Below are 22,404 nucleotides of genomic sequence, written 5' to 3'. Positions count from 1 at the left end.
ACGAGTTGCTCAAGGACAGACCTTACCATCAGCCACAAAATTTCTCTCCTCAGGCAGGTGTTGGTGGCACAAACTTTTCAGTTCAACAGGGAGTAATTCTCCCATTTATAAGCTTTATTAATGAAGAACACAATGAAAAATCTCCATAGAGGGGTTGTATGTGATACTGTGATTAGGGCCGTGTGGAAGGTGCACAACCCTGCATACTGCCTCGTAAAAAAATGAAACAAGGAAGAAGGAAGAGGAAGAACAGCTGTCTTACAATAATGATATGCTTATTGACTGAGTCACTGCAGGTTGGAGAGGAAAATATTTGGCCTTTGATCACTCTAGCCTTACTAGGCTGAGCAAAAAGTTGCTATATAGAATGAGATGCTTAGGTTTTAATGTCACTATTGTCAAATGCAAGGAATGAGAGGCTAAGAACGATATACTGTAAATAAAGATATAACTTTTGAAATTACATCAGTGCAACTGTTCATTTTGCTTCAACTTTTTCATGTGTTGTAAAATTTTGCACTTGATAATGGTGACATGTGGCCAGTGAAGTGTTTTGTTTCAGCGAAGCTTTAAGTCTTAAGTGGAAAAAGAGAACGACAAATTTTCAAGAAAGAAGTGGGAATGGGAAAATTTTTCATATTTGTATCCTTACTATTCAGTCAGTAAGTGTATACATTTATATCATTTTCTATCACTCTGACGAAGGGCTAACGCTCAAAACGTCAGCTTTTTACGTTTTCAACCCAGTTGTTAACACTAAATTACCTACATTTATATCATGACCATATGAAACACATAAAAAAAATTCCTTGTATTATGGCCCTACAAGATAGCATGAGAAGGACTGGAAAAAGTGGCACAGACCAATATGTGGCTCCATGAGATGTGAGTTAGAGGAAATGTAATAATAAAGAAAACAAGAAAGAAAGCATTATGCAAGTTTTATTCTTTGAAGTGTTACTTACAGTACTGAACTTGTTTGAATTCGTTCCCATTTAATTTTAATCTAAATAGAAATACTGTACTATTGAGTATATTGTTTGTTTAGTATCAAAATCTTTCAGAAACTAGTAATTGGTGAACTACTCTTGCCTGTCTAAGAAAGCATTATGCCATAGGATGTAAATGTACTGAGGTAATGGCACCCTCCAAAGGATTAAATATTGGTGGTCCATTTTTAGTACTATGTACTGAGTAAGGAAAACAAACTTGTAACACTTTATGATAACCTCTGCAAAGGGTTTTAAATTTGGTGCAAAACAGCAATTTATCACTATTATCAAAGTAATCATTCTTTTTGTTCAATGGTGTATCTTTATGTGCAGGTGGTACATGTAAATTCAAAAAATCACTAAGTATCATTTCACAAGGTTCATATCCTAGGTCTCTACAAAATAGATCTTCTGTAAGGACTGTCTTGATCATGTGATAGCCAAAGATGTCGTTTGAGTTGGATGCTGGTTATAAACTTTTTTCCACAATCTTTACAAACAAATTTTTCATCCCCAACATGTTGGCGAATGTGTCGTCTCAATCCCTCCAGCTGTTCATATGTCTTTGGGCACCACTGACACCTGCATAAGTAAAGCACAGGAAGTGGAAAATTTTAAAGCTACAAAATTTTCCAAACAATTCCACAGTTTTGACAACTTATTCATTTCAAAATTGTCTTACTTCTTCTTTTGTTAACTCATATGTTGGAACTACAGAACAACTTAATGAACAGATTTAAGTTCTTCTATGGTTTCAGATTATCCTAGCATTACAACTAGTGAGATACTTGTTTTACAACTATGAGATCATTTCAAACATCAACATTTCCCATCAGAGGGAAGTTGTTTAACATGTGTCCAATTGAATTTTCAATGCAAACGTGTCATTTGTGTGTTACACTGTATCTTGGGAAATAACTTAGAAAAACTGTGCACTTATAAAAAAAAAGACCATGAAGTACAAAGGCCTACATCTATAGATTATCTCAAGCACCTGAAACATTCAAAGTTTGAATTACTTGTTCCAGCAATTCCATGGGTGGCTGTGCTTGCATTGTGTTGTTGTAGTACCTCACATAAAATCTCAATTCTTAGATGTTACCTACAACTGCATACATGGAGACCTGACTTACTCGTAGGGTTTCTTCTTAGCCTGCTTGTGTATGTGCATATGTCTCTTCAAGTAAACTGCATTGATGAACTCCTTGGAACACAAGTCACATGTAACCACAGACTCCCTGGTATGCAGGAGTCTATGTGCTTTCAAGTTATCTCGACGTGTAAAGGCTGAACCACAATCTTCACACACAAACTTCTTCTCATTTCTGTGTCCTGCCATATGTCGTTTGAGATCTGCACTTTTGACAAATGCTCTGCCACAATCTGTGCACTTGTGCCTTTTGTCTCCTTAAAAAAACAATACAGGATCAAAATTAGATGATCAGTGAATACAAATGTTCTAAAAGATAAGTGAACCAAGATTTTATTCTTCGCAATGATACCTTACTATATTCTCTGGATTTACACCTGGAAACAAAAGGCACATCAATCCTACAAACTCTAAAATTACTATTCCTATTCTTCACAATGTTCTCTTTAAATTTCTGGTAGTCACAAGGAAATTTGTTTAATTCCAAAATTAATGATCACTCCCTTAAATCTCATGACCTTTCCATTTGATTCAAGCATGATACTGTAAGGAGAATTAAAAACCAGTCACTATTAAAGGTTTAAGGGTTAAACGACCATCTAAGTCACTTTAAGTTGATAGACCACTAATGCTGACAAATTAATACCCAAGTTTCAAGTTCCAACATTGTTGTATGTGATTGATGCAAACTTTATATGCTATCATTGCTTGACTTTGTTTGTTTCAAAACTTCACTGTTGATATGTGCAACAACCTAGCATTTGTAAAGACTATTTGGTGAAAATGGCTTTTCAGTGTTGCGATGATGAAGTTGAAAGAAATATTTTTCCTTTCATATGTATTATCAGTCAAATCCAGCAGTTACAATTGGTAAGAACTACTTTCGCAAATAGTTATCCAAAAAAACTATTAATCCCTTCACTCCAAGTGACTAATATGTCACTTCTCCCTATAATATCCATATCTTAACTGGCAAACAACCAATGAAAGTGCTCAATCTTATCAAGAAAGAGTTATTACCTTATTCTAACACCAAATTCTCAAAACTAATTTACAAGGAAATACAGTGGATGTACTGTAGCAGCTTGACAGGAGAATCAAAGGGTTAATAACAAACAAAAATCTGATTCTCACCAATGTGATACTTGATGTGTGACTTGATACATCCTTTAGTCCTAAACTCTTTTCCACAGAATTCGCATTTGTATTGCTTGACTTCCACATGAATGGCCTTGTGGATAGTGAGCTCATTAGAAGTTCTAAATCCCTTCTGACATTCCTGAAAGAAACAGAAATTGGTTGTGCTGAAATCTTATTCTTCACACTCAAGGACCAACACTGAGGTTTTCACAGAAAAATATCATAGCTGGTGAGCACAGAAATGGCTGTAACTGCTTTTTAAGGGTTTGTGTAATTTCTCAACCGTACCTTGCAAAACATCATCTGATCATGAAATTTTTATTTTGTTCAATTACAATGCTTAAGCCATAACACAATTTTCATTTCACAATTTTCATTTAGAAATAAACACTAATTTTACATTTTCTGAGAGTATCAAGTAAAAATGTCTGCTTAAACAAGATAATTAGTATCTGCAGTCTTATTATTGGCATATGTACCAGGTAGTCTTAATTTAATAAGCATAACAAAGAAACAGGTGTACAGTGTAAATACAACTGGACTTCCCATGTTGCATTCGCCAACTGTGAAAAAATAAATTATTATTCACACCAAAAACTCAATTTCAGTATGTTACCTCACAGCTAAAAGGTCTTGCCTCTTGGTGACTGGTTTGGTGGCGTCTTAGGAGATTGTTTGTGTAAAATTTCTTCTCACATTTGTCACACCCAAATTGCTTTACTCTTGCTGAGAAAAGAGGAAATTCAGCCTTCGGTCAATGACCAGATATACATTATGAAATCCCAAAAATTCATATCAGATCTATGATCTTGGCTTTGATAGAGGGTATAGAGTGCAGAGTACATGAACAGGTGGGGTTCCCATCTATTATTTGATATATTTTAGTTGTTCTGTTGTCTAAACAAAGAAACAACAAAAAAATTAGTTCCCATATTACTAGGTACAATAACAAAACAAACCTGGTTTCTTTGAGTTACTGTCTGTATTTTCATTTTCTAGTGGCCCATCAACAGGTGTATCTTCCTCACAATCCAGTTTTCTTTCACTGACAATGTACACCTCTGATTCACCACCTGTCTGAGTCATTACTTCACGAATTTGTAAGACTTTTTTCCTATAAACAAGTTTAGGTACATCATCTGCAAAGTTTTCTGGTGCAGTCTCTGTACTGGTATCTGCTGAATCTGCCAATTGTGCTCGTGTTTCGTCCAAAATAGGCCGCAAATCAAACAAACCCTGATTTTGCATGATCTGCGAAGTTTTCACAGTAACAGACTCTGATACATTCTCAATGGGTACACTTTCTCCAGCAGCAACTGACTGTGTTATGACTACATTCTGAGAAATATTTGGCATAGAGCCAAATGAGTGATCAATGGGAAATGATCCTTGCAAATTGGAACTAGTTATATTGGAGGGAATAGAGCTATTTCCCTCTGAGATCATCAACTCTGTTGTTATGTTCTGCGATGGCAGCTGAGGATCACTTTGTTCAGGATTTGATTGAAACTGTGCAAGTTCCAAAGCTTTCTCTATAACTCCTCCATTTAAGGATGCATCTTGAGGAATGACATTCAGAGTAACTGGCTGAGTGAAGTACACTGCATTTCCAAGTGGTGCATTAGAACTAGCATTAGAAACAAGTGGAGAATCTCCTGAAGGAACCATGCCAGATGGCCCCAAGAAAAACACAAGAGCAGGCTGTGTGCCACCGGTTAATGGCAGAAGCTGTGGTGTCATCAAAGGTAACTGAATTGGATTGCCTTGGGCATCAACAGTTATCATTACAGGTGCTGGCAACTGAGGACCAGCTGTTAATCCAGCAACAGGGAGATCTGTTGATGCACACTCTGCCGAGCTAGCTGCTGTTGTACTAGAAGCTTCTGAGCTCTGATCTGTTGCACCATGCATTCCTCCATCTTGGTTTTTCAGTTTTGGTTTCAGTTTTCTTCTTCCATCTCTCTTGTTTAAGATGAAGTTGTAAAATTCTTTAACTTCATTATTTGTCAATTTGGTTGGAGTTCTCTTACGTGTCATTTTGCTGCAAAACAAAGTAATTTAACAATAGCAATAATTACTATCATTAATATCATTAAAAACATACTGATTGAAAGTGAAGTAACCAACAAGGAAGCTTTCTATTTTGTAAAAAATCTCACATCCTTTAAGAATCCTTCTTGACCAAAGGTAAGAATATCATCCTCGTGCAATACTGCCATACAATTTTACATGTAATTCTAAGCAATGTTATGTGCAGTGCAGATCCAACAGCCTACAGTTCATTAATTTTATGGGGGAACGCATGCATAGAACTCACATTTTGGGTGTACCTGCTGAAGAATCCTGCCTCAAGACCTTCAATAAACATACAAAATTTAAAGTGGTTAAAGAATATTCAACAGAAATGATAAGGCACAGAATGAAATGAAATGTTGTGTACCATTAGTCAAAATCAACTTCAGGTAAAAGTACTTTAAATCTAGCTTGATTTCTTGCAACAAAAGGCAGTTTACACAACACGTGTAATGTAGCCTTTGGCCGATCACATATCATCATGATGAAATTTTAAGAATTACCTTTACTGTGAGGGAGTTTGCATTTCAGGGAAATAGTCAGAGACTTTAATTATGCAGGCCCTTTTCCCCTACATTCCTTTTAACTGCTAACAGAGAAAACTGAGTTGCATTTTTTATATTTGATAAAAGCTCGTAACAATCATATTTAGTAGTACAAACGTATAACGACATTTGTGGTAATACGTTTATATTCCTAATCATGAAATATGTTCCTTCGAGACAGTGAAATAAATGAAAACACAATTACTTGACTACTTACGGTATCTTTAGCAGATTGACTTTTCAAAGAAGACACAACCTGTTCCAAATCCAGGTGCAAACGCGTTTGAGATGGCTTTTTCTTCAGTTTTCGAGAAGTCTGTTCGAAAACCTTCTTTGTCAACCATTTTAGAGAATTTATTTCTCGCATCTCATTCACACCAGCCTGATCTTCTGATTCCCTGAGAGACAAACGTACATTTTTGGTAGTTAGCAATCATACCTCAAATCCAGATGAACGACGGCAACTAAATCGAAGCGCAGTTTAACTCATAGCAAAGTGATAGCGCAGAGCGCCTGCACGCTACAAATTTCAAAAACAACTTTGTATTTTCTCAATTCCACGACTATACAAACACTAGTTTCACTCACTTCCCCAAATCTTCCATCATTAGAAAGCGATTAAACGATTTAAACGCTCTAAGATTCAGTTCCGAGATGATTATTACCTGGCCAAGGTCTCAGACGAACGAAAAAATCAAGGCGTCTTCTTCTGAGCAGATAACGATATCCCAGAGTGCACTGCTAGTACAAGTTCCTCGTCTTGGGCCGTGCGCAGGTGGTTCTGCGCAAGGGGTTCCAAGGACACAAAACAATATCAATTGTTCTCGAGTTATGGCTTTTCCACGGGTTGTTGGCCAATTTTCTTTGAAATGTAACCCTGCAAAGATCTGCTTCCTGGCATCATCAAGATCAAGGTGTGCCTGATGACTATTGTCTTGTTCATTTGATGCGCCATTTTAGCATAGTTTGAGGCTGGCATCCACAGTCTGTTGCACTCGGGATGATCATGTGCACCTCGGCCTTCGCGTTTCCATGTACATCAGGAAACCACAATCATTTAGTAGTAGGTTTTGTTCTGCCAGCTGAATATTTGTATTTCCAAGAATTTTGCAATGAATTTTAATATTTTGGTTTCGAAGTTGATTCTAAATGCCTGAAATGATCGTTATTGCATAATTGGAGCAACTGCAGAATACCCGGCCACTCATTTACATGTCATTGAATAAGAATAGCGTCTATGTGAGGCGAACCAAAGTGGCCGGGTATTCTGCAGTTTAGCCGCATAATTAATTCCTGGTTGACTGCGGAAGGGGGAGGGGGGGGGGGGTCCATTTCTAAGAGAATTCTCTATCTCAAAGTTGTATGTAGTTTGTCAGTCCCAATGTCATAGAACTTTTCGTCTCTCAAAAGGGCTAATTTCTAATCTACCAGTGTGGAATGAGGATGATTGTGGCTGCCTCAGAGGTGACTTGCACCCCTCCTCTCCCCCTATTATAAGGTCAAGTTTGGGCTAATTACCTCCCCCTCCCCCTCCCCCCCCATTCCCTATTGCTGCCTTATTTGCCTCTCCTTAAGTTGCCAAACTTCATTCATAGAGTCTTTTTTCCTTTCATGTCTGTGGTGTGCAGCAGTTGTGCATTTAACATAAAAGTTTTCAACCGTAACATCTAGTTTTGGAAGATTTGGGAGGGTTACATCCTGGCATGCTTGACAACATTTGCAAGATGCTTTAGAAACAAAAGGACAGAAAAAGAGCAGGAATATATTTGAAAGACATTAAAGGAAGTATTTTATCTGTTTTCAGCTCATGGTGGTCACAGGTAGAGCTTGGTCCCCCAGATGCCATTCTTGGAATAACAGAAGCTTTCAAAAAAGATACAAACCCCAAGAAAATCAATCTTGGGGTTGGAGCTTATAGAGATGATTCAGGAAAACCTTATGTTCTGCCTTCAGTGAGAAAGGCAAGTATCAATCTTTTTACTCTTGAAGATGAATTATATGTAATTTTACAGAAAAAAAAAACAGAGTTGTAAACCAGTCGTATGAAAATTGTTTTGATTGTTGTTTAAAATACTGTACTTAATGCAAGATTTGGTTCTTCAAACAGGCTGAAGAACTGCTGATAGCTAAAAAGCAAGACAAAGAGTATGGTCCCATCCATGGTTTACCAGAATTCACTGGAGCTGCTGCCAAACTAGCCTTTGGAGAAGATAGTGAAGTTATAAAAAATAGTTTGGTATGTATTGCATGCTGGAATAGATTTTGTTATATTTTAACAGTCTTTTTAGTTGGTATTTCTAGGAATATTACATTTACAGTCACAGTGATAATTATGACATGTCCTTAGTGTTGTCAATGTTTTTTATTTTTTTTTCATTTGTTTTTTAATCCATGTTTTGTTTTGTTTCACTAGAATGCATCTGCACAGGCAATCTCAGGTACTGGAGCTCTTAGGATTGGAACAGCATTTCTGGTTAGTGAATTCAACTTCTTTTGTTTGACTTGCAAAATTAATATTGTACAGTTGGTATTCAAAATGCATACGACTTGCCCATTTGTATGTGCTTATATACATAAGAATTTGATTAATTTCAGAATTACTTCAGTTTGATCCATTGTGGATATGTTTCTTTTTTAGAAAAGCTTTTTCCCTGGAAGTAAGGATGTCTGGTTGCCTACACCATCTTGGGGAAACCACACTCCAATCTTGAAGTATGTACAAGAAACTTTGGACACAGCCAAAATGCAATTGTTGATCAAATCCAAATTATTTATATTAATTTTTCACTGTTAAGAGAAACATATTGTGATATCAAATTTTAAGAAAGAAAATTATGTTTGTAAAAGTTAATAAGTGATACAAGCACTCTTGGAAAATGTAATTTCAGTGTGCTGTTTACTGGTGTCAGTCTTGTGGCCTTTGATCAGTTAAGTGGATGTGCTACAAAAATTGTAATGCTTGTTCATGTTTTTATTGTCAGTGATAGTTGTTACAAAATTTTTCTTGGACATACTTCATATACATTAAATTTGTCTTCATAAGCTTTTTTTCATTATTCATCAAATATGATAGCAGCAAGTACTTTTATTTAAGAATGAACATAAAATAATGATACCAAGTTACATGAAAAACCTTTCATGCCAATGAAATCTTACCAATTGATTCATGATATTTGACAGAATTTATATTATATTTGTATGTATTTGTTTCATGGCACACTGTCACTAACACCAACATTTTTGTTGCTCTGATTTGCAGACATTCAGGACTGGGAGTAAAACAATATCGGTACTATGATCCACAAACTTGTGGTTTTGACTTCAAAGGCTGTATAGAGGATATTGCAGTGAGTTTAAGAATGATTGACTTTAATTTACAAAAGTTTTACTTGTGGTTCAGTTCTCCAGTGGTTAGTGTTTTAATCACTAATTTCTGTTTTTATAGAAAATTCCAGAAAATTCAGTGGTCATGTTACATGCATGTGCTCATAATCCAACAGGAGTGGATCCAAAGGTAATTAAAAAAACCTAATTTTTTCAAACCTCCAGGGTTGTGATACGCTTGGAATGGTGTCTAGTCTTATTTAGTCACAATCATTTTTAAGTAGGCAGTCTTGATTTATCATTTCTGAACTATGATAGCTCAACAAAAGGGTTCATATACTGCTTTGCAGCATGAGAATTTTGCAGGGTTCAATTGCTCCAAAGTGTAGAGAAGGCCGGACCATGACTTGCAAAAGTAAGGTCACTGCAGTAAAAAATCCAACAAAATGAAGCACTGGAGTGTTTCAGTGGCAGATGCATTCATCATTTCCCAAATTAGGCAAGATATTCTACTATAGAATTCCCATCTGAATAACTTAGCAATGGCAAAAATGGCTCTTCCAGGTAACTAAACTGTAGATTTTGAGAAGGATAGGGGTTAATTCTGTCTCACTTTTTTCAGGAAGAGGAATGGAAAGAGTTATCAGATGTCATAAAGGTATTTACTTTTCCACCTAATTTGACATGAAAAGGCAGATATGTATAAAGTTTTAAAATTTAAAGGTTAGGTAAGTAAGATTTCTTCTTGATGTTATCTAGTAATGTTTTTTTTTTTATCTCTTCTCCAGAAAGGCAAACTATTTCCTTATTTTGACATGGCATACCAAGGTTTTGCCAGTGGAGACACTGACAAGGATGCATGGGCCCTGAGATACTTTATAAAGGAAGGACACAAAGTACTGGTAGCTCAGTCATTTGCCAAGAACATGGGTCTCTATGGTAGGCTTTTATAAGTCCCCTTTGCTTTTCACTCACCTTGTCTTTTGATGATAAAAAATAGACCAGTAAAAAGAAGAGGCTTCACCTGCTGTTTCATGAAATTTTTTGTATTTGCAAAGCAAGGCCAAAATCTATTTTTACCTGTTGTCTTGAAGGAAAAAAACAATGCAACATTTTCTGTCCCTTCACTTTTTGCAATACTATTTCTATAACGTACCATAAATAAGTAATGGACAAGAGTTGAAACAAAAACCTCAATTCTTGAAAAAAAAGGATGGAAATTTGTCTAGTAATTTCCCCATCTTGGAAAAAGTATGGAAAATGAGTTGTTGAAATGTGTTGAGAAAATGGAAAGAGGTCTTTCATTGTCTGATTTCTGAACCTGACTGGTTGAAAAAGTGGCATAAGTTTTCTACACCAATCACTAGAGCATAGTAGAGCGATACCAATGCAGTCCTGGATTTCTTTTGACACTCAATTGTGAATGGCTGTAATGTGCTAAGTTTTATGTTTTTCCTTTTCCTTGTTGCCCTCCTCAAGGTGAGAGAGTAGGAATGATCACAGCCACTTGTGAATCAAAAGAGGAGGCAGAGCGAGTCCTGTCACAGATCAAGATCCTTATCCGCCCCCTTTACTCCAACCCTCCAATCCATGGGGCCCGCATAGCAGGTACTGTCCTCAGTGACCCTGAACTGAGACCACAATGGGAGGTGGAAGTCAAAGGAATGGCCGACAGAATAATTTCCATGAGACAACAACTTGTAGATAACTTGAAGAAAGAAGGTATGAAACTCTACTGTAAAACAGCTGGTCGGATGTAGATTATACCCATCAACCCACCAAATCACCCAACCCCCCCCTCCCCCCCCCTTCTCCCTTCAATAGAGAATCTTTCCTGGAAGCAATTAATGGTAAATTGAGTATTGACTCATTTTAATTAGTAATTGAACATAGTTAAGTGGAAAATGTGCTACTCTCTTAATCATCTGTTCATGACTTAACCCTTCAACTTTCTGAAGTGTTGAACATGTAATTACTCCTTATCCATACATTGCTCAGCAAAAAGGTCATGAAAATCATAAGTTGTTACCTTGATCTAACACCAAATTCTCACAAATGTTTTACAAGGAACTGTGTAGCAGCTAGAGGGGAGAATCAACAAATCAGATCTTGAGAGTTAAGGGGTTATAGCATTCACCGATGGTTCTTTATCTTAAATAATTTCTCGGTTAATATGAAAAAAATGCAATTACAGTATTAAATGATGATTATAACTACAAGTGATAAAATATAACGTTAAAATATCTCTCTTTTGTGCTGTTTCCTTTCCAGGTTCATCTCACAATTGGTCTCACATAACAGATCAGATTGGAATGTTTTGCTTCACAGGGCTTAAACCTGATCAGGTCTGTAAGCATACAATAATTTAAAAAAACAAAACAAAACAAGAAAAGAAACAAAATTCCCTCATCAAAACACTTCAGTTTTTGATGTCTTTGGTTAACATGGTAATGTGTGGTGCAATTTTGACCCATGGCCTCAACTGATAAAATCTGTAAATTGCGTCTTCTTCAGGTTGAAAGACTCACAAAAGAATTTTCAATCTATTTGACCAAGGATGGACGCATTTCTATTGCTGGTGTGACATCTGGAAATGTGGGGTACTTAGCTCAAGCAATGCATGAAGTAACAAAATGATGGACTCAAAATTCTAGTTACCTTTATTCTTTGCCTGACAATTATAAAAGTGCTGCCCAAGTTTCTACAGTATAATCAACATGGAAGCGTAACAACCTCTCAACACAGTCAAAATTAATGTCAAAACCAAGACGATTTCAGCTATTTTCATTTATATTTATCACCTTTGAGGAGGTTGAGGATTCTGATTCCCCCCCCCCCCCCCATAAGGCTCTGTCATATTCTTGTGACCCCTTCCCCTCCCTCGTTGGAGGTTAATTGGCAGTCAATTTTCTATAGTCCACCCTTTATGCTCTGTTATATTGTGCTACAACTAATCCCTCTCCGTTCCCCCTCAAAAACTATTCAATCCCCCCCTGAGAAAAAAAATCCTTCAGCCCCCAGGCCATGAATAATGACTGGTTCCTCATAGCGCATCGCAAGCGGCTTACCCCAGTTGTGGACACCTTTTTGTCATTCTTAGGGTGTTTGGGTAAGAGAGCTGCCTGCAATTGAAGCTGGAGTATGTTCTTCAAAACAATCTTTCTTGAAAGGTTTCGTTTGCAATTGAGTGTTTACAGTACTGCATCTCTGATGCAAGGGAAGGGATGCCCAACTAGAGGGCAACAAAAATAAAATTTATGACTTGTAGCATGAACGGCCAGTTTTATTCTATTTTAGTTTATCATGCTATAGTTACCTAGTCTAAACCTGAAATAGATCTACAGCTTTCAGTATGAAGTAGGTTTTCAGAAAGAGCTTGAAGAGTGGAGAGTGAGCTTAACCGCGAGGGTTCTCCTTAACAAAATACGTTTTAGAAACGGCGCGATGATAAAGGAAAATTTCTTAGTTTGTCAGGAAGAAGCAATGACCAAAAGGAGTATGGTAATAAATATGTATTTGCAATAAAATGGGGAGTCTGAAGTGATACCTTAACCTGAAAAGCTTGAAAATTGGGTAAAGCTTGTATATTTTGTTTACCCATTTCAGGTCAAATGCAATACACTAGGGGACTGTTTCCCATATTCATGTGCTTATGTACGTATAATTTACAAAATAGGAAGTTGGGATTTCCTTTGAGACCATAACTGGGTAAACAAAATAAAAAAAGATACAGAGGTGTATTGGTCAACATTCTTACAATTTTCATGGTTACTGGATTTTGAAATTATTTTTTTTTTCGTGTAAACGGGCATTTGCAAGTATCACTAAGCATAGATTTCTAACAAAATTGGCATTTCTCGAAAAGATTCTGTTTCATGTCCTGTTGATCAGACAGGTACATTAATTTCAGTGGGATTTCAACGTCGACTCCATGCTCTCTGATCTAAGTTAATCTTTGTTTGCTACAGTCGTTGTTCTGTATCCTTCTATATTTCAAAATCAAACTCTAGTCCACTTCCTTGTAATTTTGCCAGCACCTCCTTCTCAAATCTCTCGTTCAACTCCGGAGTAAAGTAATTTTTCCAGTCACCGACCACGCCCTTCCGAAGAATCGGCACATTTCGGCCATCCCTGAATGGAACTGTAAGAACTGAATCACGGTCTTTCTTCATTGCGCTGAAGCTGCTTTGCTCAGCGATGCGACTGATAATATCATCAGTCAGTGGCCTGTTGAGGAAGTCTGCGATTGACCGAACATGGGAGAGTAGATCCTAAAAGACAAGGGGATTTGCTCTTTTGTATACGAACTTGTTCCTAATTTGCACGGTTAATGTTTGGTATTTAGCCAGCAGTAGGGCAAAAGTCTCTCCAAGGGTCAAAGAGATTAAACAGCACTTATGCTTTGAAATATCAGTATGAATGTTATAACCAACCAAAACCCATGAATTATCAATAATACGTGAAACCGGCGCTCCGAGAGGCCACCGTGAAGGTCTCTACCTTGGCGACCAAAGTAAAAGAATTGGCGACTAAATTTGGAGTGCAAGTCAGCAATTTGGCGGCCTGTGTTCAGCAGTCATGCAACAATTTGAGACGTTCTAATAACTCATTTTCACAATCTAAAGTCAAAGTGAGGTAAGCGTATTGGTGTTTTATTGTTCTGTTCTTTCTCGACGTTTCCAAAAACAATTCGTGCGGACAGCGGTTAAGTATGTCCTGTTGTATTGGGCAAAGTGTATTCTCTTATACTGGCGGTCATAGCCAGTTTGATTTACGGTCGCCAAATGGTGGGTTAACTGTCCTGTTGATTATGCCGAGGTCATTGCCTGTCGAAGTTACTTCGGGTGCAACATTTTTGTGTCGTTGGCAGATCGCCATCTTATTCTAAAAGGATATTAGATGAAATAATTCGCATATTTTTCAGAATTTCCAGGAACTGCTGTCGAGATTTATGAGGTAAAATTTGATTGGCTGGCGCTTATTGGTGGGAAAGAATAAACGTTGCACTCCGCGCCACTCGGGAGATTGACATGAACTGACACTTAACGTCAGTCTATTCTCGCCACCAGTCTGCTGAATCAGATAATGAGGATAACTGACATGTTGATCGGTTGTGGAATTGAGGGGTTTCTTAAGACTACAACAAACCTTTTTTAGATCTTCATATTTAACAAACAAGATGTTAGCATCATCGTTGTGCTTCCACCAGTCCAGAACATGGTCATTCCAGTGGTTCCAGGGGACTTAAAAAATAGAAACAACCAACTTCGTTGAGTAGAAAGACATTTGTTCCTCTTAAACTGTTCCTCATTTGGTGGGGGTGGTTTTTAGATAAGAGAAGAGGATGTTTTGGGGGTGGAGAGGGGTGTGAGGAGAGGGCTTTTTGAAAGCTTACAGCTGTCGAATAAAATCAGAGAACAAAACAATCGGAAGATAGCAGAAATAAGGCTAAATGTATAATTTTCCCAACGTAAAGAACCTACCATTTCCTTCAACGAATAGTTTAGCAAAAAATTCCCACGGCCCATGCCACGATGATGAAATGCCTGACCAGAAAAAATAATAAGATACCACAACGTCCTTTGGATTTCGAGCAACGTAAATGTATTTGCACACCATGTCCTTGTTTGGTGATTTAGGGATCACATTGTAAGGTAGATGTGTCTTAAAAATCCTTGGACTTGGCAGGGCGCTGAGATCAGGCGTTGGGGAATTTGGTTGGTGTGAGTGTAGTGCTCTTTCCAGGAGGAAACCTCGTTTTTCTGACAGGTTGCCTTCATTGTAAATTTGCGAGACAATTTCTGCAAGCCAATTTGTCCCTGAAAAAGTAAATAACATCAAAAGCTTTGTGTTAGTTATAATATGTAAGGTGTATCGGGCAAAACCAAGAGATAGTATTATGACAAGATTTCAAAAAAGTGAAATATTGTTAAACCGACATAAATTGCAAGTTCCAGCGACCGTGATTTTGACCTTTAAGTCCTTATTATGTTGCCTACTAGCCCAGCGATGGCGAAGATGGGTGGTGGGGATTTAGCCACCCACCTGTTTGCAAGGACAAATTTTTTTTTTTTTGGTTTAGTATGAAGTACGTATGAAGAAGATAAGACAGAGGATGAGAAAGCGATAAAAAAAAGTTTGGTTCACTGCAGATTAATCCTCGAGATCACAACTTCAAAATTTTATAGGGGAGGTTGCCCCCCTCCCCACTTTTGTTTCAAAATTGGCTCACCCTGAGCCAGTGAGATTCTGTGGAGAGCAGAGCCATTACGAGATAGCCAGACTCCTGGGGTTCGCCTTGCTGATGGTTCGAAATTAAAGTTAATCTGTAAAAGACATCTACAGGGAAACGATTTTCGTTCGAGTTGACGCGAAAATCTGATCGGAAAGGGTACTATACCTAATTTTAACGGAGTCACAACAAATCTGCCTCTGGAGCTCGCTTGTCACTGCGTGCTACTGCAAAGGGTATGTTTTTTTAGCCATTTCAATTGCGGTTGAAGTATTTAACAGAAACAGATATAAGCAAGATTGATAACTACAAGAGAAAGAAATCAAAATGCTTCACTCGTTGTTGTTGCCTTGTTTCTAATCCAATTCGCGCATGAGAGACCGTGACGGAGACTACTTAATATGCGGCGCAATGAAGGCGAACATGTATGATCTGGTTCCCAACGGTCACGCAAATAACGCGAAGCTCCTGTGGCGAAAATGGAATCGTCTCTCCATTGACAGTATCGTTTGTTGATGAATAAAAAAGCCATTGTTTAAGAATTGGAAGAAAAATTAGTACCTTTTTAAATTGTATTCTTGTACCTAGCACATAGAAAGACATGCAACGTGTATATATCTGCACTAGTACAAGTACGCTGTAAATGATTGCGAAATATTTGTATCTAGTTATACTTTGTAGTCGAATCAAACTTTGCCATTCACTTTTTAGTACTTGGAGGTTTCTTTGTAATATACCGAACTACCAATCTGCCAAATATATTTTATTTCTCGAGGGCCCCTTTGACACGACCCCGGGTAACCTACTTAGTTGGGTTAAATAACTGCAGACAAATGTTTGGTGTTCTCATGAAGAAAACTATCGCGGGTCATTCCTATCTCAACGAGTGACCCTGGGCCTTGTCGAGACCGGGTAAGAGTCACACGAAAATGTACACTTTCGGCGTAAAGCGAATATGTTTCAAAGTTAACGACAATTCAAATCAGGACAAAAATCAACCCAGGCTCGTGTAAAGAGGCCTTATAGAGTGCGACTAGTGTAAGATTTTGCAGATAGGTATCAAATCATCGAATAAGTTTACTCTCACCTGATTTAGGGTAGGAGGCAATGAAGACGTCATCTGGTCTTGTCTGGAGGTTCGTGATGAAGTCGCTTAGTAGCTGAGGATCAGATGTGAAATACGCTGGAATTTTCAAGCCCAAGATTTCACGGAAATTTCCTGTCGTCCAGTCGCCTTCTCTTACTTCAGTGACTTCAGAACTCGCCATGATCAGCAGAGCGCACGGCAATAATAACGGGTCACGTACAATGAATCAGTGCTACACATCGTTCGGTCTAACAGAAAATACCAGACGACCGCTGACGTGTATTGTGATACAGACAGCGAGGGCGCAAAACTAATTTTAGTGTGTTCTATGATTGTTTGTTTGTTTGTTTTCTTTTTTTAAGGATTATTATCACAAATGAACGAAATAATAACCCATATTTTTCCCTGTGGATGACAATGAAAACGAAATGGTCGTCATCATGAAGCTGCAAGAAATTGGAGAAAAAAATTTGCTCCGTGCCCAACAAAAGGCTTGCTAACTTGGTAGTAGCGCCAACTTGCATCTGGTGGGCACGAGTTGCATCACCTCGAAGTATGATCGAAGGCTGATACTTTAAGGCTTCTTTCTTTGCAATCTCTCATCAATGAGAATAACTTTGTCATTTAAAATCATGCGCAGATCGCTGAAAATCTGATTTATTTCGGCAATTGGTAACTTCTATTCAAAATCATCGTACGAGTTTTGGAAACAAGGCAACAATAGCTGGCTTCAAATTCAAAATATCCTCAATGAATTCAACAATCAATCAGACAGACGCAACGCAACGCAAGAAAATCAGTGACACACTTACCCGCGGTCAGTTGTGCAGCACTCTTTTATTCAGTTATATGGTTTTACATCATCTTTGATCAATAACACACACACAGAGCACTATGGAACCTACGTGTTGAATGAAAGAAACGTCCTAAGAAAAAAAACACTTATTGTCCAGTAGAGATCCAGGCTGCCTCTCGTCGATTGTATTTTTTTTGGTCATTCAGCCTTTCCTTCTCCTTTTTGCAGATATAGCTAACCTCAGGATGTAATCCTTATTGAGTGATTGAAATCTCGGGCTTGAAGTGAGGTTTCGTGCGACACTAGGATTGAAAAGACTTCTACGCAGTCACGTGACCTGACAGAGTAAGTATATATTTTAATTTCCTTCTTTGTCTCAGTCGATAAATTTACGTAGCGTCTTACAACCGAACATCCACTACGTAGAGATTACCTATGAAAATCCAATTATAACTCAAAATCAAACTCCAATCCAGTTCCTTCTATTTTTGACAACACCTCCTTCTCAAATCTCTCATTCAACTCTGGAGTAAAATAATTCTTCCAGTCTCCGACCACGCCCTTCCGAAGAATCGAGGTTTGGCTTTCATTGACGTGCACCATGTATCTCGATAAATCTTTTGTCATCCCATTGAAACTGCACTGTTCAGCAATACGATTAATGATATCCTCTGAAAGCGGCTTGTTAAGGAAGTTGGCGGTCAATCGAACTTGTGAAGGTAGATCCTGAATAAAATATTCATTATGATTTAAAATCTGTTCTCAGGGCTGTTTATTAACCTTTTGCTGTTCATTTACGCAAAATGTACATTCATTTACGTCAACAGTTGAAACTATAAGACAAATATACATTCATTAGCACTTCCATGAACTTCATGAACGCGAACGAACTTTCAATAACGCTATTTGCATGTGTATTAACCTTCAATAGCATTAACGGATGAACAATTGTACCTTTGGACTCTCACGATGGGAGTCCGCACTCAATTGCTACACTTCAGGCCCTGCAGAGAAACATAGGCACTATCACGGCTGCTAAATGTGGACAGTGGTACAGATTTATGCAAACGTACATTCCAAGATGTTTAATTAAGGAATAAATTGAAGGATAATTACAAAACATTACATTTATATGCACTGTAATAGAACACTTTTGAAATTTCTTTTTCCTCAGTTGATTGTTATTACTACACACGTTTGTCAGTTCACGTTAATGATTGACCATTTTGAATAAACGATTGTAAGAAGGTGCAATTGATTGTGCGTCTCTAGGCAAATTATATTATTGTATGTCTCTTATATGCAATTGATTGTCATACTATGCAATTGATTTTCTATCAGTGTTAATGATCTACCACTGCGCGAGATTGAAAGTATATTTGTTATGTTTGATTGCCCAAAGGTGTAATTGTTCATCCGTTGATGCCATTGAATATTAATACATTTGCAAAGAGCGTTGTTGAAAATTCGTTCGCGCTAATGAAGTTCATGGAAGTGCTAATGAATGTATATTTGCTGTATAGTTTCAACTGTTGTCGTAAATGAATATACTTTTTGCGTAAATGAACAGCAAAAGGTGTACGTCCGTATGGAATTTACGCACCCGTCGGCATTTTAAAGTCTTCTGTGATCTATTTCTGAACAGCCTCACGGCAACATCTAATTTATTTGCTTCACTTTTTGTTTTACTAACAAACCTTTTTGAGATCTTCATATTTTAGAAACAAGACGTTGGGATCATCTTTGTGCTTCCACCAGCCCAGAACATGGTCATTCCATTTGTTCCAACCAACTGTTAATGATATGCAATACAACACTATAAGGACGAGCCTGATTTGTTGAGGCGAAAGAAAGTGTGATGTTTTAATCTATCAGTTTACGTTAAGTTCTAACAAAGTGCACCAACAAGCTCCAAAAGCGTTGTCTTAAATAACAATCTCAGAGACCAGTTGAGGATGGAGAGTGTTAAATCTTCGTTCCACTCAACTATACCTCCCTTGTACATGGGAAAAAATCAGGTCAAGAAAATTTGTTTCAAATTTCTCTATGATAGCCTCCATGTAGTTCATTGGGGCCTCGTCGTTATTTATCGTCGGGATATGGGGAAGGGGGGGGGGGGTTTGCAGGATTTTGCTTGTGTCATTAAAATGGATCTTCCCATACGGCGAGGTTATATCCTTATCATCCCCCACCCCTCTCATTGGCAATTAGTTAGCAGTCAAACTTCTCTAAGCCCCACCTTTATACTATTTTGGCGACGACTGTTCCCCCCTCTGTTCCCTCTGAAAACCATGTGGTCCCCCATATCTTCGTCCCCAATCTCCCCTCACCCCACCACTAAGGCGATAAAAAGTGACTGACCTGATAAATCTTACCATTTCCGTCGATGAACAACTTGGAAAAAAATTCCCATGGCCCGTTGTAGCCATTTCCAGATGACTTCAGACTCACCGTAAAATGGAAATATGAAACTGCAACATCCTTTGGATTACGGGCAATGTAAATATATTTACATTTTGTGCCGTCGCTTGAACCTTTAGGAATGATGCTGTAAGGAAGGTGGGACTTTATAAGGCGAGGGCTGGGAACCTTGGCGATGTCCGCAAACTCTCCCAATCTGGGACTTGTTGAAAATTCTAGGAATGGAACTCGTTCAAAAATATTTTTACTTGTGGTCTCCCCGTTGTTATAGATTTGCCAGATAATCTCTTGCATCCAAGTTGTCCCTGAAGAAAAAGACGGCAATTTTGAAAATTTACGTTCGTTGTTGATCTGATTTATTGATTTACTAATTAATTAACTAATTAATTAATTAGGCAAGTCTTGTCGAAAAATTAGGTGACCCAAACTGCACGAATTTATATCAGTTCGACCAATCCACTAAGGTAGGATTCTTATGTACTGCTGGAACCCTCTGCAATTTCCTTAACAGTTCGGTGATACTCATTTTACTTTGTTCTGAAGCAACCGAAGAGGGGTCGGAATCTTGAATCCTCGAATCTAATTGGTTAATCACACGCTCGTAATCAGTCTAGCTCTTTAAAAATCGGACAACGATCCAGTTTTTTCCGCGCAATTCGCAAAAATTGTAAAAAAGGCAGACCCGTGTAGTGTTGTAGTTGTGCCTTCCGTTGTAGTTATCTCATCACACCTAAAAATCAATAGAATGCAGTTTTATTTCTTCCAATCAATGTGCGTTATGATCGTGTCTTCTGCGTATCACTTCCCAGCTAGGGGAAAGAAGCAATGCAAAAGTGTAAGAAGATTGTAAAGATTTCCTGTGTAAATTCTGTGAAATTCATCATTTTAGTGGAACATATGCTAATGACTTGCCGTAGCCAACTTTACTCCGATTTTCCATTTGATCACTGTGTGAATTTGTTATAAATGGGGTAAATTATGACAAATTCACCCACGAGTGCAATATGCCCTACAAATAGTTAGAAACAGTACTGAAAAAAGAACACAAAACATCAACAACAACAAATACATTGTATATATTAATACTCCATAGTTAAGGAACCCATGTGTTACATCTTTACCAGCGACATCCTATCTTCAACATTAACGTCCATTCTTCTGCGATTACAAGATAACTGATTTTATTTAAACGCGAGAGACTTTGAGAAGGTCCCAGGATAAAATAGACCGACGAAGCGTCGTCACTGATTATTCACCCCTGTGTCTCGGTCTGTAGTTTTTGTTTAGGTAATTGAAAGATGGGATGGAAAGCGGGCATGCCTCAAGCATGCTCGCATACATGCCTCAGGCATGTATGTTGTTAGAAGTAAATTTTCTAACACTCGTCGTTTGATAGGTTGATTCTTCTTTATTCTCTTTCTTCACAAATTGATACAACGGGGACTAGCTTCTATCTGACAGGGAAAACTGGAGTCTCCGCTTATAAAGGTGACACTGCGGGTGACATTTCTAAGCCATCAATCTTCTTGTGTCGTCATCATAACATCTCAACTAGCGAATCACGCCAGTAACTAACGTCGTAATTTCTCCCAGTCGGTTGTGTTAAATGTAAGATTTTGGAAGTATCTGGTTCGCAATGACCAAGCGTTTTGGCAAAGTTTGAAAGTTAAACCTTTTTTATATTTTCACAAACCTGACTTGGGGTAGGTAACCACGAACACATCTTCAGCTCTCGTTTGGAAATTGGAGATGACGTCGGACAGTAACTTAGGGTTGGGAGTGAAAAATGTTGGAATTTTCATGCCTAAAACATCAAAATACTTCGCCGATGTCCACTCATTTACTTTCACTTGGAAAACAGGCAAACTTTCCATTCCCGTTGTGTAAGCAATGCGATTATATGATTCAACAGCAATTGGCCTCTGATATGGCTACGAAGGTTATGTGACTGTGTTGAAAGCAGGGTCAATTTACCTTAGTCACCCAAACTGTCAATCACTGAGAAATGTTTGGCCATCCAGGCGTTAGTTACTGATACCTGGAGAGCTAAACAATAGCCTTGTCCCAAGAGTTGGACAGTCACGCGCAAAGTCGCGTGATCATCATGTGAGCCGAGACTAAGCTTTGACAGCGTGGCAGACTAGATTATCGATTGAAGGATCAGTCACGCAAAACAAAACCGATGAGGCGTTTTACGCCGTGGGGGAAGGGGAGTGGATTGGCCCCATCGTTTTCCAAATGATCCTCGCAAGAGAGCTGTAATTTAGGCAACAGCGTAAGTTGGCACGAGAGAAAAACAAGGAAGACAGCAGCGTGGTACGAGAGAGTTTGCCCTTCAAAGATCAAACATCAGCTAACGCAGTTAAGAAGCAAATTCGTGATCTCAGTCACAAGATTGGCCGGCTACACTACAACCCGTGTTTATCAGCAGAAGATTGGAACTACACTTCAAGCCCAGAGAAATCAAGTCTCCAATCATAAATGCGATCTGTAAACACTTTTCGGCAGCCCATGGGGATACAAGCCTCCGCAAAGAAAGCCAATTCCGCATTCTAATGAAATAAATTATGTTAAAATTTTTCAAAACCACGGCGGCGACGGCCACGAGAATGTAGCGAAACCAAAGATCTAATGAGCGGAGCAA

At 38.1% G+C, this 22,404-nt stretch overlaps 4 protein-coding genes across 6 annotated transcripts; 1 reads left to right on the top strand and 3 right to left on the bottom strand.

Moving 5' to 3' along the window:
* Nucleotides 1–925: 925 nt before the first annotated feature.
* Nucleotides 926–6,617, bottom strand: LOC131775429 (uncharacterized). Of its 2 annotated transcripts, none has more exons than XM_059091536.2 (8): nucleotides 6,489–6,617; nucleotides 6,118–6,298; nucleotides 5,600–5,637; nucleotides 4,242–5,323; nucleotides 3,899–4,008; nucleotides 3,277–3,421; nucleotides 2,126–2,399; nucleotides 926–1,574 (listed from the first exon to the last, which is right to left on the bottom strand). In XM_059091536.2, the coding sequence occupies exons 1-8, from the start codon at nucleotides 6,506–6,508 to the stop codon at nucleotides 1,388–1,390; spliced, it is 2,037 nt and encodes a 678-aa protein (XP_058947519.2). In that variant the 5' UTR covers nucleotides 6,509–6,617; the 3' UTR covers nucleotides 926–1,387. The 2 variants fall into 2 exon arrangements, with proteins under 2 accessions (XP_058947519.2, XP_058947520.2); XM_059091537.2 differs by having other exon boundaries at nucleotides 6,566–6,610.
* A 63-nt stretch (nucleotides 6,618–6,680) lies between these two features.
* LOC131775422 (aspartate aminotransferase, mitochondrial-like) lies at nucleotides 6,681–12,751 on the top strand. Its single transcript, XM_059091528.2, has 12 exons — nucleotides 6,681–6,814; nucleotides 7,705–7,861; nucleotides 8,008–8,136; nucleotides 8,314–8,373; nucleotides 8,539–8,612; nucleotides 9,160–9,247; nucleotides 9,346–9,414; nucleotides 9,847–9,882; nucleotides 10,013–10,163; nucleotides 10,704–10,946; nucleotides 11,496–11,569; nucleotides 11,739–12,751. Exons 1-12 carry the CDS (start codon nucleotides 6,732–6,734, stop codon nucleotides 11,859–11,861), a joined length of 1,287 nt encoding a protein of 428 aa, XP_058947511.1. The 5' UTR covers nucleotides 6,681–6,731; the 3' UTR covers nucleotides 11,862–12,751.
* A 326-nt stretch (nucleotides 12,752–13,077) lies between these two features.
* LOC131775439 (sulfotransferase 1B1) lies at nucleotides 13,078–16,745 on the bottom strand. Its single transcript, XM_059091553.2, has 4 exons — nucleotides 16,544–16,745; nucleotides 14,708–15,043; nucleotides 14,373–14,467; nucleotides 13,078–13,495 (listed from the first exon to the last, which is right to left on the bottom strand). The coding sequence occupies exons 1-4, from the start codon at nucleotides 16,722–16,724 to the stop codon at nucleotides 13,211–13,213; spliced, it is 897 nt and encodes a 298-aa protein (XP_058947536.2). The 5' UTR covers nucleotides 16,725–16,745; the 3' UTR covers nucleotides 13,078–13,210.
* Nucleotides 16,746–17,366: 621 nt separating this feature from the next.
* LOC136279842 (sulfotransferase 1B1-like) lies at nucleotides 17,367–21,689 on the bottom strand. 2 transcript variants are annotated; one of them, XM_066164177.1, is made up of 5 exons: nucleotides 21,454–21,689; nucleotides 19,715–20,065; nucleotides 19,037–19,131; nucleotides 18,294–18,343; nucleotides 17,930–18,065 (listed from the first exon to the last, which is right to left on the bottom strand). In XM_066164177.1, the coding sequence occupies exons 1-4, from the start codon at nucleotides 21,632–21,634 to the stop codon at nucleotides 18,323–18,325; spliced, it is 648 nt and encodes a 215-aa protein (XP_066020274.1). In that variant the 5' UTR covers nucleotides 21,635–21,689; the 3' UTR covers nucleotides 17,930–18,065; nucleotides 18,294–18,322. The 2 variants fall into 2 exon arrangements, with proteins under 2 accessions (XP_066020273.1, XP_066020274.1); XM_066164176.1 differs by lacking the exon at nucleotides 18,294–18,343 and having other exon boundaries at nucleotides 17,367–18,065.
* Between the last annotated feature and the right edge of the window lie 715 nt (nucleotides 21,690–22,404).

This window comes from Pocillopora verrucosa, chromosome 3 (assembly GCF_036669915.1).
Source record: "Pocillopora verrucosa isolate sample1 chromosome 3, ASM3666991v2, whole genome shotgun sequence".
Taxonomy (NCBI): Eukaryota; Metazoa; Cnidaria; class Anthozoa; order Scleractinia; family Pocilloporidae; genus Pocillopora; species Pocillopora verrucosa.
The sequence above is the reverse complement of the archived record's forward strand: the minus strand, read 5'-3'. Positions and strand labels throughout refer to the sequence as shown.

What these genes read in the sequence shown, in the direction of transcription:
- LOC131775422 (XM_059091528.2), top strand. Translation starts at nt 6,732, where the DNA reads ATGGCTTTTCCACGGGTTGTTGGCCAATTTTCTTTGAAATGTAACCCT. An exon ending in AGTTATCAGATGTCATAAAG is followed by an intron (nt 9,883 to 10,012) that starts GTATTTACTTTT and finishes TCTCTTCTCCAG; the next exon opens with AAAGGCAAACTATTTCCTTA. An exon ending in CAAGAACATGGGTCTCTATG is followed by an intron (nt 10,164 to 10,703) that starts GTAGGCTTTTAT and finishes GCCCTCCTCAAG; the next exon opens with GTGAGAGAGTAGGAATGATC.
- LOC131775429 (XM_059091536.2), bottom strand. Translation starts at nt 6,508, where the DNA reads ATGATGGAAGATTTGGGGAA. An exon ending in ATGATGGAAGATTTGGGGAA is followed by an intron (nt 6,299 to 6,488) that starts GTGAGTGAAACT and finishes TTTGTCTCTCAG; the next exon opens with GGAATCAGAAGATCAGGCTG. An exon ending in GCTAAGAAGAAACCCTACGA is followed by an intron (nt 1,575 to 2,125) that starts GTAAGTCAGGTC and finishes TTACTTATGCAG; the next exon opens with GTGTCAGTGGTGCCCAAAGA.
- LOC136279842 (XM_066164176.1), bottom strand. Translation starts at nt 21,634, where the DNA reads ATGGAAAGTTTGCCTGTTTTCCAAGTGAAAGTAAATGAGTGGACATCG. An exon ending in GGTTACCTACCCCAAGTCAG is followed by an intron (nt 20,066 to 21,453) that starts GTTTGTGAAAAT and finishes CTTTTTCTTCAG; the next exon opens with GGACAACTTGGATGCAAGAG. An exon ending in GTTGTTCATCGACGGAAATG is followed by an intron (nt 19,132 to 19,714) that starts GTAAGATTTATC and finishes TATCATTAACAG; the next exon opens with TTGGTTGGAACAAATGGAAT.
- LOC131775439 (XM_059091553.2), bottom strand. Translation starts at nt 16,724, where the DNA reads ATGGCGAGTTCTGAAGTCACTGAAGTAAGAGAAGGCGACTGGACGACA. An exon ending in TGCCTCCTACCCTAAATCAG is followed by an intron (nt 15,044 to 16,543) that starts GTGAGAGTAAAC and finishes TTACTTTTTCAG; the next exon opens with GGACAAATTGGCTTGCAGAA. An exon ending in AATATGAAGATCTAAAAAAG is followed by an intron (nt 13,496 to 14,372) that starts GTTTGTTGTAGT and finishes CTTGTCTTTTAG; the next exon opens with GATCTACTCTCCCATGTTCG.